This window comes from Seriola aureovittata, chromosome 2, assembly GCF_021018895.1.
Source record: "Seriola aureovittata isolate HTS-2021-v1 ecotype China chromosome 2, ASM2101889v1, whole genome shotgun sequence".
NCBI classification, from domain to species: domain Eukaryota; kingdom Metazoa; phylum Chordata; class Actinopteri; order Carangiformes; family Carangidae; genus Seriola; species Seriola aureovittata.
In genome coordinates, this window is record NC_079365.1 from 31,347,889 (window position 1) to 31,362,500 (window position 14,612).

The window sequence follows — 14,612 nt, forward strand, 5'->3', positions numbered from 1 at the left end:
ACATCATCTAATGCATTCGATTTGAGGAAATGTTTGATCCTACTGACAATCTCATCACACACACACACACACACACAAACACGCACGCACGCACGCACACACACACACACACACAGACACGCACGCACGCACGCACGCACACACACGCACACACACACACACACACACACACAGACACGCACGCACGCACGCACACACACACACACACACACACACACACACACACACACACCAATCTGGGTCTAATTTTACCGTAGTTTTACTGACTTACATTCACAGTTTGTCTCTGTGACACATGAACGCAGCACAAAACACACATATGACAGCATGTAAAATATACATGCTGGACACACACACACACACACACACACACACACACACACACACACACACACACTTAATTCAGCTAAATGCAAACATTATCAGCTAAGTGGACATCTGCCCGTCAGATCAGCCATGTGACTCTGGCTTCTGTTTTTTTGTGTGTGTTGTCACATATTTTCAGTTTCATCGAATCTTTCCTTTTGTCTTTCCAAACAACAGATGACTCATCTGCTCCTGAAGTCCAACAGCACATCCTCCAGCGTCTCATTTTGCCCACAGATTTTCATTTTAACGACATGAAGCAGAGAGTTTGAGAAGCCGACTTCCCCGTCCATCGTTAAAAACGTCAATAATTAATTTACTGTGGGATGAATCATCTGTTAATCAGCTGATTGTTTCCCACGGGATCAAACATTTAACATATAATCACATCATAATGTAAATACTGGATGTTAGAAAATGCTGCCGCCTTGGTGGCTCGCTGCCTGGGTTCGAATCCGACCCACGGCCCTTTGCTGCATCTCTCTCTCTCTCTCTCTCTCTCTCTCTCTCTCTCTCTCTCTCTCTCTCTCTCTCCTCTCTCTCTCTCTCTCTCTCTCTCTCTCTCTCTCTCTCTCTCTCTCTCCCCCTCCCCCCACTTTCCTCTCTCTCTCTCTCTCTGCTTCTCTAATAAAAGGCATAAAAAAAGAAACTTTTAAAAAGAAAAATCTGCCTGGACACAGTCATGAACAAAAACAACATGGAAGGATTTTGCAGGACGTGTGTGTGTGTGTGTGTGTGTGTGTGTGTCTGAGCGTCCTCTGAGCCTCGACACATTTACATAACACGCTGCCTGACGTGTGGAGGGAAACATCCGTTCTCTAGCAGACAGGTGACAAATAACATGAGCCTTCTCCCGTATGTTTTATGTATGGCTCCTTAATCTTGTTTCGTGTGTGTGTGTGTGTGTGTGTGTGTGTGTGTGTGTGTGTGTGTGTGTGTGTGTGTGTGTGTGTGTCAATCCCACTCACCCCCATCGTCCTCGTCGAAGGAGTTCATGCAGGGGAAGTAGATGGCGAGGGCTTCGAAGGACGCCGACAGGCTGATGCGGCTCTGCGATCGCTCCATGTAGAGGCCCGCCGTCGGGCCCGGGTCGGCCGGCTTGGCCAAGCGCGGCTGGGCATTCTTCACGCGGAGTACGGCTCGCGGCGTCTTGGATGGCTGTCAGCTGCCCCCCACGGCAGATCCACCTCACCCCGGAAACAAAAGAGTCGAGCAAGAAACCCAAAGATTCTCACACCGACTGATCGGTGCTGAAACTTCCTGTCAGCGAGCGGCGGCGGAAGAAAGATGTCGGTGTTGCTCAGTTTAGACGCAGGTTCCAGTGACGCAAAATCATCCCAGAAATAAAATGTGGAGATACGTTTCTGTTGGTTTCACTTGATCTGATAAATAAATAAACTGAATATCTACGTGTGACTTTGTGCAGCAGAGTTAAATCTCTGACTTCCTGTCATCTCCTCTAGTGTTTGGATTCTTGTTTTGTTTCCGTTCTCATCCTCCTCTTCCTCGCTCTCCTGTCCAGGTGTCAGTCTGATGGGCTGTCTGACGTCTGGAGCCGAGTCTCACGCTGATGAAGCCTGATATCCTGCTCTTGTTGTTTCACAGTGAAACTCCCTGAACTCTGCTCTCTGCATGTCAATCTCACGTCCTCCTCCTGTTTGTGCATTCACCGCTCGGACGCCTGCTCTTCTTCAGAACCTGCTGGAGGAAGGAGGATGGGAGGAGACGCCGGCGGCGGCGGAGGTGATGTTGACGCCCAGCAGTTGCTCCCCTCGACTGAATCAGAGCTTTTTGTCTCCGTCTCGCGGCGTTGTCATTTCCTCGTGCATCTCTGCCACCGAGACAAACTGACTTTCAAAACCCGGGGGACGGCGGCTGCAGGAGCTGCTGCAAATCAGCTTCGTTTCCGAACCCCGGATCAGCCGGGAGAGCGTCGGCTGCAGCAACAATTGCAACTGAGGACAATCTGTTGCTTCTGCTTTGCTGTGAACTGTGTGACAGACACAGATGTCACAGATGTCCTGCCACTGCTGCTGCTGCTGCTGAAAATCTTCTGGATGTTGTGTTCACTGTCTTCTTCTTCTTCTCTCCTCTGTCCTCTGTTGCCGTGCCGATGCTCCGCTGACTGTCTGCTCCTGAGACGGGAAAGGACAGAGAGAGAGAGAGATGATGAAGAGAGAGGAAGAGAGAGACAGAGAGAGAGAGAGAGAGAGAGAGCGAGAGAGGGGCTGTACTGTTTAACAGCTTGTGTCTGACTGGACTCATTCACTGGCGAGCTGCGTGGAGAGAGAGAGAGAGAGAGAGAGAGAGAGAGAGAGAGAGAGAGAGCGGGGTGAAAGGGAGGGGAAAGGAGAGGGAGAGAGAGAGGGAGGGAGGAGGGAGGGAGGAGGGAGCACAGAGGGGATGGAGAGCAGACTGTTGCTGGCAGCCCGACCAATCAAAACGTGGATGAGGGAATATGGGTGTGGCTTGGGGACAGTGGATTCGATGCAGAGCAGGACAAGTTTACAGTCTCTCTCTCTCTCTCTCTCTCTCTCTCTCTCTCAACCAAAGACCATCAGGAACACATTAATTACAGACGAGTTCAGATGCTGGCAAACGCCTCTCTTCATATTTTCTTGTTGTATGATTTTGTGAAGAGGAAACAGATATAAAATGAAACATCATCGAATTTCTCCAAAGCCTCAAAGATACAGCTTCAAATGTGAATGTAGCCCACACACACACCTTTATACCTGCTCCACTGTATGGATGTGTCTGTGGTCATAACTTCAGGTGTATGACTCTACGGTAGCTTGTTTAAAAGCTAGACTGTATCAAATTAAACCAGTTACAGCCCTTATTATTCCTCTGCGCCGGCGACAGTCAGGCAGCTGCCATATTGTTTTCAGGTTGTCCGTCTGCATGAACGTCACATTCTCGTGGACACGATATCTCAGTGACGCCAAATCTGGCACAAACATTCAAAAGTCAAATGTAACCTCACAAAATGTGGTTTTGGCCTAATGAACGCAAATACATCCGCAACACCCTGAGGGAATTTCTTCACCAAAATCTAATGAGTTCATCCCTGAGTCCAAGTGAATGTTTGTGACAAATTTACTTCATTTCTGTTCAGCAGTTACTGAGATATCGCGTCCACGAGGATGGGACGGACGTACAGACAACCTGAAAACAAAATGGCTCCCACTCTGACTGTCGAATGCGGTTGTTGTGGTTTCACAACAGTTTTGAATACGTCCTCAATTTCACACATTGACCTCTAGGTCCAGAACCACCCCAGGTTTTGTTTTGACATGGTGTTGCTGACGGTGGATCAGTGTTCAGGGAGCAGTGGGAGAGTCAGGAGCAGCCCGGTGAGCTGTTAGACAGGCTGCACACCTCCAACTCCTTTTACTGTGTCCTGCTGGTGTGTGAAAAACTACTCCTGCCATATGCAGTGTGAAATCCGATTGTGGTTTCAATTATTATTTACAGACTTCCTTATGAAAACAATTAGGGTTTATTTGGCTGTGAGTTTGCTGTAGGATTAAACCTCCGGTTACCAGATCGACTGAACTCTGAGGGCGTTCTATGTTAATACGTTCACAACATGTAGACAGCAGGAGCGTTGTGTGAGTTGAATGGCTGCCTGTGGATATTATGCTTCATTTAGGAGGCAGAGCCTCATGGGGACGACCTGATGTGCAGCAAACATGCGGCTTGTGTCTGTGTGGATTATTACATTTCTTAAAATGGAAACTTTTCTAAACAAGTGATGGGTGTAAAAAAAACCATCAGTGGCTCCGCCCTCAAGTCTCTGCTCCCGTGTGTCACAGACACTGTAGGTAAATGTAAGTAGCATTAGCTAACTAGCTAGCTTGTTTAATACATTTTACTTTCTTACCTTCAGAGTTTCTGAATTAGATTGTGTCAAGTATCTGCAGATGAACACTAATGTCAGCTTTAACACATTTATGTTAATGTTGGTTTTAACTTTAGCTTTAAGTTGCAGTTTAGCTAGCTAATGTTAGCTAGCTGATAGCTCGCCCGTTCATCTCCAGTGTTAGCTTGTCGTTTTATGACCAATATAAAATGTCACATATGATCTAATGTTACAAACACTGGAGTCAGTCATGAGCAGTGAGACATCAAAACAGCTGTTGAAACGTTTTAACATCAATATAGAGTTGATCTGTTTATTATCTGTTTATTAACCTCCAGGTCATAGTAATTATTCAGTCATTCTGTCCTAAACCAAAGATCTGGAATCAGTCGGTTATTGTGTGTCAGGTGACCCCGAGACTTTCATGTGATTGTATCAAATTAAATGTTTTGTGTGCAGCTGTTTCCAATAAACCTTTAAGTTGAAGGAGTGAATTGGGATTCACAGTGTGAAGATTCAAGCCAGCAACACGGTTCAGCTTCAGCTCGTCCTGCAGCAGCCGTCACCGTGATCTCTTCAGAAACGACATTCTCTAGTTCTTAATTTCTTTTATTCCTCCATCTTTCTCACCTCGTCTTTCCTTCTCTTCTCTGCTCTGTGCGCTCTCCTCCTGTTCTCTTGTTTTCTGTGAAGGGGGGAGGACATGGGCGTGTAATCAGCAGTGCTTCACAGGCCTCCATTCATCTCCCTGCTTCTTAAGCCATAGGGGACATGCACACACACACACACACACACACACACACACACACACACACGCACACACATAATTAAAAGCAAACAAACACAGACACACCGTTAAAGAAATACACACACATGCGAACAAATGTGGTGAAACATATAAAGGGGCACAACACACAGATATACAAACAAAATACACACACACACACACACACACACACACACACACACACATACAGCAGCAGGGTTCAGTCAGACAAATGATTGGTCAGAGAACAACGTGGTCGAAATACATCACAGCACTTTCATGAAAATGTCAGATCTGGCAACTCTGATCTTTTCATCCACGTCTCCATGAGCAGCTCCTGTAAACACGCTGATTATAGAAGAAAATAAGCTCTTGGCTCAGAGTGAAGTATATATTCAGTATAGTCAGTGCAGTGGAGATCATTTGTAGTAATGTCCTTAATGTCAGAAGTGATGTCTCTGTCTGTTTGTCCACAAACTTAAAGCTCAGCTCAGGTTGAGGACCAGCGTCCTCTTCCTGAAGCAGCTTCAGTAGAGTTTCCTCACAACATAAAATCCTTCTGAGCGAGGACCGACAGTGTGAGAGGTAAATTTATTTATCATGTGATAATGATTATTTCTACAGGTATGACCCTAAAGTGTGTGCATACCCAGTTATTTTGTTCAGTAAAGTAATAAATAACAAGAATGTGAAGGCGAGATATCACGTTCACAAGGCCAAATTCATGTTTTGTGAGGTCACCGTGATCTTGACCTTTGACCACCAAAATCTAATCAGTTCATCCTTGAGTCGAAGTGAACGTTTGTGCAAAATTTGAAGAAGATCCCTCAAGGTGCTTCTCAGATATCGTGTCCACGAGAAAACAAAATGGCTGCCGCTCTGACTGTCGCCGGTGCAGAGGCATAAAGTTGTCAGTGTCGTGGTGGAGATATATGAAAATCACATGGTCAGTCTGCATGGTTCATCCTCTGGGAACCATGAATGTCTCTGGACAAAACTGGTCCAATCGGTCACTAAGATGTTGAAATATTTCACAGTAAAAACCTTTGACCTGCAGGTGGCGCCAGAGTCAGAACAGTTCATCCTCTGGGAACCATGAATGTCTGAACAAACTTTTCATGGTCCCCCAGTAGTTGTGATATTTTAAAGTGGACACAAGCGTTGACATATGAAGAGAGACTGGTCCAGGATTTGTCTCAGGGTTTACGTTATTAATTAAACATGATTAGTTTTTCCCAGAAACATATTTGTCGGCTTCAAATCGTGTCAAACTTTTGCTATTGTTGTTTTTCTTTTCTCTTTTTATTTAAATCTTTAGTTGTTTTAGTTTCACACTTGTTCTTCCTGAGCGGACACTTCACCGCTGAAGCACCGTACGTCTGTCCTCCCTCCGGCAGAAACAGAAAACAAGTGTAAAGCATCAGCGGTGAATGAATCCTGTAACATCGTTATCACTCCTGAGCAGGTTCATCAAGACCTCTCTCGGCCGTGGGACGGTAACGAGTTTTCCTGTCTGCTCTTCTGATATCACAGACGTCACATTGTGTTTCGTTAACTCGGCGTCCTGCCGACGTCTTCTCCCGGCCTCCGTCCTCGTCCGCTCTGCTGAGTGTACTGTGGCCAGTGAAGTGCACTGCCATTGTGTTGACAAGCGCTCGCTGTGAGCATGCTGTCCAAGCGCCTTATCACAGGAGCACTGACCTTTTAGTACAAGTACCTGCCTCAGCCTCTGTCTCCGCCTCTTTCATGTCGCTGCCTGTCTCTCCTTCCTCCATCTGTCAGACCCTGTCTGTCTCTGTCCTCCTGCTGCTACCATCAGCTGTCTCTACCTGCTCCTGCGTCCTCATCACTTTATTTGTCTACCTGCCGGTCAGTCCCTGTGTCCCTGTGTTATCTGTGTGATCTGACTTCCTGTCTGTTAACCTTTGTTTCTATCTGTGTCTCTGTTTTCTCTGTGTTTGAGTCACTGACGTTTTGACTGTCTCCACGTCTCTACTTGTCTTACTGTGTCTGTAGATTTGTGTTAAAGTCCAACTGAAGTTAAATATTATGTTTTTGTTTATCTGCTACGTCTGCTCTGTGAATCACCTTCTGTTTTTCTACGAGAAATGAATCTGAAACTGAATAGATGGCGGCGCCCTGTACAGCTCTCAGTAACAATGTGCGATCTAATCTGAAGAAGTGTTTTTGTCCAACTCGTCTTTTACGTCCATTATGTCTATTTATGTTTGTTTATTTATATTAATACATTTTTTTATATGACTGAACATTGAGCTAGAAGTAACGCAATTTCGTTCTGCTTCTTCTCTTGGACCATGAAGGCTCCAACAGATCGAGCCTTCATGGTCCAACATATCCCAAGATGCATTTCTCTGGTAATGAAAACAATAAGTCAGTAAACAGTGACAGAGTCTGAGGATCACACTGATAATGTCAGTATTATGTTTCAGCTGAGTTCAACAGCGCAACTGTTAAAACCAAGAGACTTAGATGTTGTCAAGGTTGCTAGGCAACAGGAGCCATGCTTTAGAACGCAATGATAAGGGCGGGAAAATCTGGTGATGCAAACAGAAAATCCCGAACCCAAAAGGATGAGGCCCCTGAACTGGGACAGTTTTCTGGCTCGTTAGCTAATTAGCTTCTCAGCTGCAGCAAATTAAACGGTAAACTTACCTGCTAAAGTCACGTCGGTGTGTTTAGATGCCGGTGGACAACCTCAGGTGTGTTCACACACCTGGAGACGAAGTAGTTCCAGGATGCGACCTCTCATGAAGATGTAGATCAGGTGGTGTGTTGTACTGAGCAGAAATCTTCTGATCAATCCGATCCTGTGGTGGAGTGGTACACTGTTAAAAAAGAAATCGTAAAAATAAACAGTCAAATGACTGGCAGCAGCGGCTGCCAAACAAAAACTGTAAAATTCAAATAAATATCCTAATTCAAGTAAACAATAGATTTACAGAGTGTTTCTGCAGAGAAACTTTTTCCTAATAATAAAATTAAGTGTCAATCAATTAAATATTAACACATGCTTTATATTGTAAACTTGCAGTATTTGTGTTATCGAATCTTTAAGTATGTAAAGTAATATTAAAAACCTGTAGAACACACAATCTAAATACAATATTTACTGATTCAGATTCAGATCAATTTTATGATATACTGAAGAAATGCAAATTAAACAGTTAAGTCTCTGTATGTAGTCTTTCAACTGAGGTGGGGTTGGAAACTTAATTACAAATAATATACGCACACTATTGACTTTATATATTATTTAATATATTCAGATGTAAATTTACAATATCAACCAATTATTCACAAATAGTTCTTCAGAGCCCCGGGATGATCTGAAGAACTAAAACTGGCATTTCTCCATTGGTCTATCTGCCTGTTAAGGTTCCTATAATGAGGAGGTGATGACGTCACCTCTGAAAGAGGGGGGGCTGTGGAGCTGGGGGGGGGGGGGTCTGTTGTTTTTTAGCTTGTATCTTCTAATTCAGTTTGATCTTGTTTTCCACAGTATTCTCCTTATAGTTCTGACAACACATGTGGACAAACATTAAACTGTCTTTTATGTCAGAATCCCAACTATACAGTGTATTAATAATTCAAATCACAACATCCCACATCACTGTCAAGTCCTTAAAAAGCATGATTTAATTTTGTCTCCCATTACTTTAATAAAGCTTAAACAAATGTTATTTAAATGATCTGTACCAACAAAGAATGCTCTGACCTTCTGTGGCTGCTTTCTAATGTTCCACCGGACTAAACCTCAAACACCTGAAGCTCATCTTCACAACTCTGCTGGTGTTAAACAGACACCTGTGTAGGAGATACTGACAATGTGCCCTGAAATTAATGGAGAAATATTGTGCATTTACTGAAGAGCAGGTTTCTGTTGGTCAATTTAAACAGCTGGCTCCTCTCTGTCTAAGTGTACAAGTGTGTATCAGCTGACAACATTAACACGAACTAGCAACACACAGTAAAATTAGCTCCTTCTACATTGAATAAAATGCTGTTATGGCTAGCGCGCTAATCGCGGTTAGCTTTTCACTTTAGCACAGTATAAACATACACACTTAATGACAGCTGTTTATCCGTCTATAGCATTATTTAATCCGAAATAAACAACATGAACACAAACAACGTCACCAAAACAATAGAGTAAATGTTTTCTTACCTGACACTTAGAGCGATGTGTCGGACATTTGACTTGTTGTGTTTTCATCAAAGTTAGCTCCTTCTGTTGTTTACCTGTAAATATCTTGTTCTGTGTTCAGTTGTTCTCAAAGACACTTTGACACAGTTTTTTCTGGTAAGTACATTTTGTTTTAAGCCTGTTTCTTTGCTAGCCAAAATTAGCATCCCTGTTAATATCACAGTTCAGGTGAAGACGCACCTTGCTAACCAAGCTAGCTAGCTAGTGCTAGCGTTAGCTGATAACCTAGCCATTGCTATGCTAACGGTCCCAGTTTAAGTGATCTGCGTTAGTGTAATGCGCAATGTTAATGTAAGTTAATACATTGTCCATCAAGACGTCCTGATAGTTCAAGTTAAGATAACGTGACGTTTACAAAATGTGTAGACAGATATTTGTCATATAGAAGATTGTTCATTTAATACTCAAACCAGTCCTCAACTGAAGCAGACTGATCGATATTTGTGATTAACTGTGATCCACCGCATCTTTGAGCACCATGTTTCAGACGTTGACAGAAGCTCTTCATGTTACAGTGTCTTTATTTTGCCTCACCGCTAGTGTGTTTGTATTTATGTGTATATATATATATATAACATTTGAATATATATATATATATATATATATATATATATATATATATATAGATGCACCGATCCGATACTGTTATCGGTATCGGTACCGATATAAAAGAAAAATCTAGATCGGGTATCGGTGACAATGGACCCGATAATAGGGGGCGATCTATTCATTTTAGCTCTGTGTTACACGCTGTGAGTGCGTCATACGCAAACAAGACAAGACGGCCATATTGTTCAGGATGGAGCGAGCATCGGAAATTTGGCGGGTTTTCATGCTGTCTCAGCAAGTCCGACGGCCATATGCAATACTTGTGGCGTGAATGTTCAAGGAGCATGCCGAGTTTATTGAACTCAACAAACAAAAGGGCAGAGGTATGAAGCAGCTAACTTTGATGGAGATGAAAGAAAGAAGTGAACATTTTCCAACCAACAGTGTGCAGGCAAAACAAATCACAGAGAGAATACTGAACTTCGTCGTTATGGATGGGCGAAGGATTCCGGCTGCTAATTAGCCACCTGGAGCCACGGTACGACATGGTGAGCCGGAAATACATGTCTGAGGAAAAGTGTGTAAAGACATATCAGAGAAGATAAAAGATGCCAAAGCTCTGAGTTTTACAACCGATATCGGGAGCTCTGACGTTTCCCCCGTGTCACCTTTAAGTTTAACGGCACACTGGCTGGATGAGAGCTACGTGCTACAGCGCGATGCTAAATGCTACAAGCTTCCTGGGTCACACACCGGCGACACGATCGCAGCTGGGGTTCCTCCACGGGCCTTCATCCCCTTTTAGTGCTGAAAAAACCGGACAAATTTGGACTACCTCTTATTTTTTTCATTTTTTTTTAGTTTTGACCAAGCTAGTGAAGCTATTGGTTTATTCAGCTGTTTTTGAAATGCATGTTTAATTCCCATTTGCACTAAACATTGTAAAGAGCTGATCTACCAACCAAGCCAGTAAAGCTATTGTTTATTTTCTCAGTTTCAGCTCCTTCATTATTTGTTATTATTTATTGTATTTAATTTTACATCGGATTTTATACCAGTGACATTTGTATTTCTTTTTACATGTTGTTTGACCGAGCTAGAGAAGCTATTGGTTTAAGATTTTTGTACTGGTGCACAGTTGTTAAATAAATAAGAGAACATTTATATCTGTTTATTTGTTTTGTAGAAAAGGGAAGTCAAATCATATGCACGGAAGAATGATCCCATTTTTTTTTCTCGCACTATAAAACCATTTGATAGGTAATAATTCAGCGCTTCGTTCGGTATCGGATCGGTATCTGCAGATACTAAACCTCAGATATCGGTATCGGTGGTGAAAAAAGTGGATCGGTGCATCCCTAGTCAGAAAAGCAGCTGCTAATGTCCTTATTTTTCCTTTTGTGTTTTCATAGGGATGAATCCACCTCGGGCCAGAACCACACCTTACCCAGAAAGAAAAGGTGAGTCATGTGCATTACACCACCCCATACATATAGGCACCTTAGCAAATAATTCCAATGTTTGTAGTTGTAAATCAACATTTGTTTACCTGTGAAATAAACCTGCATGACAGATTCAAGTTTCTGCATGTGTGGAAGAGGTTTGTATTTGTTAAAGTCTGAATGTAAATTATGAACAAATGATAAACACAAACATGGGACACACACTGGGAGTGTTGCATGCCCAGTTTTCTGCTGTGTCTGCACACACACATCCACAAAAGCATTTCTTCTCTCCCTGTCTTTGTTTAAATTCACCACTGAGCATTTGTGTTGATTCATGTTCTTCTTGAACAAATGCAACATAATTCTTTAAAATTGTCATTTTTCTTTCCCCCCACATGCACAAACTTGAACTTCTCATGCAGATTCATTTCACAGGTTATAAAAGGTTGAATTAAACTACAAAATGAGTTAAAACGATTGTTAATTTCTGTTAAAAGCAGTTTGTATTTTGTGTAACAGCATTTCCACACAGTTAAATAGGTAAATGTTTAAGATGAGTTAAAATGATATTCTGTTTATTACATTTAAGTTGTCGTCATATCGAATGCATCAGAAAACAATGTGGATGTGATTATTAATATTTGGCTTGAATACAATTGAAATACTTGTTTGGAAACTTGCTGTGTCTGATTTGTTGTTAAAGAACTTTATAGTGACGGAGTAATGAGCAACAACTGTTTATCACTTCACTGAGCAAAGCTCTGCAAACAGTAAACTACCAGGTAAATGTAAGGTGTAACAGGCTGCTTCATGCTGAGAGACGTGTAGGGGGGTGAGCTAGCCGTCATCCTCGTTCGCACAAACAGAAGGTGATTGTAAAGTAACAGGTGGGGGATAACTAACATCTTCACTGGTGACAAACGGACAAACAGAAGGTTTAAATTTTAACCATGAAGCACGATACACAAGTGACATTTTGTTTGTGATTGTGTAAAAATAATTATAATTGATCAAACAAGGCTATTGATAACATTTATAATGCTTACAATGATATATTATAATTGCAATTAATGATAATGATGATAATGGCAGCAATGAACATGTGCATGTACAGTACATAGAGCTGCCCCCAATTTTCATTAGCACTACCATTAGCAGCTAGCTTTCTTGGATTGGTCATTGATGAATGAATTTAACAATTTGTAAGATCGTTAAAAATAATACAATGTAAAAAAGTCCTCGCTGGAGGGGAAGCACATGATGTTCGGCCTGACTGTTGCCAAGGTGATCCAGAGGATCTCCTGGGAGGAGTGGAGGCTCCACTGTTGGAGGAGGACACATGGGGCAGAGGAGACGTCCTCCTCCTCATCCAGGATCTCCACGTCACCCTGGACGTCTCTTTGCTGGATTCTCTCTGCACCCAGGACACATGGAGACACAGAGGAGCCGCCTCACCTGCATCCAGGACCCAGCAGGTGCAGCTGTACAGAGACTGGTAGACTGACAGAGGGACGGGGTCAGCCTTCTGGTTTCCACCTTAACCACTTCAGCCCAGGTACATGCGTGTGTCTCAGAGCCTGTGGTTAAGTATATTGTGTATTATCATTTCATGCATTAATTTTTGATCCAGAACCTTTTTCCTCAAGCCAGAGCCAAGTACTTCCAAGCTCCTGGCAACACCTGCCAGACAGAGCAGGAGGAAGAGCGAGTTGTCTTCCCTCCCAGAGACCAGGAGAGGCAGCGACAGGGAAGAACACCTCCTGTCCTGGGAAGGAGAGTCTCCAGAGGTGAGATTCACTTCAGATATCACCGTTTCCTCTAATGAATATCAGATCTATATTAACACACACTGCTCTCTGATTATCTCTCAGCTGTCTTCTTGGACTGAACTTGGGCCCTGCAAACTGGGCCAGTTTTAGCCGCCTGGTGGAGGCCGTTTGAAACCAGCTCTGCGTCTTCACCCGGTGGCCACGTGGTCCAGAGGGACCGCGAGGACTCGGTGGTCATTCATTCTCAAAGTTTATTCGGCATCAGAGAGGCAGTGCTGGCCGGCCCCAGGTTGATGGCTCAGACCAACATCCAGCTCTTTGAATTGAATCGAGGACTCGGGACCAGAGCCTTCAGGAAGAGGAAGGCGACCTGAAGCTGCTGTGGCAGAGCGGGGGCCGCTGCCTGGAGGAAAAACCCTCCGGCTGCCAACGTCATACATCTGCAGCAAGTGTGTCCAACCCAGAAGGATTGACACTGACCTCACTCACATCGCAGGTGAGTCTCACTGTGACTGTTGGTGGAAAGACTGTGGAGGAGTGGAGGGAAGAGATGAAGAGAAGACAGGACATTGTCTTCTATCTTAATTTCTAACTTTTCATTGACATTATTTATAATTATTATATTTGATGTGTTGCAGTTGGAGTGGTGTTGGTGTCAGCTGACGTCTCATGATGATGTCAGTCCAGTGTTCCCTCTCTTTTAGCTCTGTGTTTGGTCTCCACCAGCTCCTGAGGGAAATCTGTGTCTTTAGCTTCTTAATGCTGCACTATGTTGAGCAGCTGCTGTCGGACCGAGTCTCTGCTGTTTGCTGCTGAGGAGGTCGAGGACAGAGGCTGCGGCCCAACAAGTTTATATATTCTTTCTTTTTAATGATATTGTTAAATTGCATTCAGGATGGCGCAGTGCAAAGACTGGACACTGACTTGACTCATGTTCATTAGTTTTATTCACAACTTCATTGTTGTCATTGAAAAGGTTTTTAATAAATAAACCTGTGATTAAATTGTACTGAGTGTTTCTTCATATTTACCATCTGCCTCATGATGAAGCTAACAGTCACTTTGGTGAATCAGTGTTTTCATTGTTATTAAAATTGATAAGTTCATAAGACAAATTAGAAAAGCACAAACTCTAGTATCTGTCTCTAGATCCTGTGTTGTCTCTGTTGAAGGACGGACACATTTAAACATTTCTATCATGTTTGTTGTTGATTAAAGCAACATAGAAAGTCTTTGATTAATTACAGATTCATGTGTTGTGATTTCTATACTGTGCTGCTGCTACTGTTAAAATTCACACCAGACACGCTCCATAAAAACCATCAACAAAGCAAAGCTTCATAAAACACTTTATTTCACATTAAAACTGCATTAATTTCAACAATTTACAATCAACTGTAACTGACAAATTAAAACTAGAATCCAGGTGTGAATGAAGGTGCAGGTGAACTTCACTGTCACAAGACAAGCTGCATCATAAAGAGGCGGATAAATCTTATTTAGTAACAAGTATAAATTATAGTAGAGATGTAAAATAATACTTCATAGCTCAGTGAGGACGGAGCAACAGTCTGACAGGTTGACTGTTTCCTCCCAGTGCATGCTGGGATACATTCCAGTACTTCAA

General features: G+C 43.0%; 1 protein-coding gene across 2 annotated transcripts in view; it reads right to left on the bottom strand.

The window, feature by feature from the left end:
• The window catches only part of rims4 (regulating synaptic membrane exocytosis 4), a 46,337-nt gene extending 38,567 nt beyond the window's left edge, over positions 1 to 7,770 (bottom strand). The window contains exons 1-3 of one of the 2 annotated variants that reach the window (XM_056391044.1): positions 7,671 to 7,770; positions 4,862 to 4,916; positions 1,335 to 2,501 (exon numbers count right to left, since the gene is read on the bottom strand). In XM_056391044.1, coding sequence (XP_056247019.1) covers positions 1,335 to 1,431 — 97 coding nt within the window. In that variant the 5' untranslated portion in view covers positions 1,432 to 2,501; positions 4,862 to 4,916; positions 7,671 to 7,770. Of the gene's footprint in view, positions 1 to 1,334; positions 2,616 to 4,861; positions 4,917 to 7,670 lie in introns of those variants that run through there. The other variant, XM_056391035.1, reaches the window with a different exon arrangement.
• Positions 7,771 to 14,612: the final 6,842 nt, after the last annotated feature.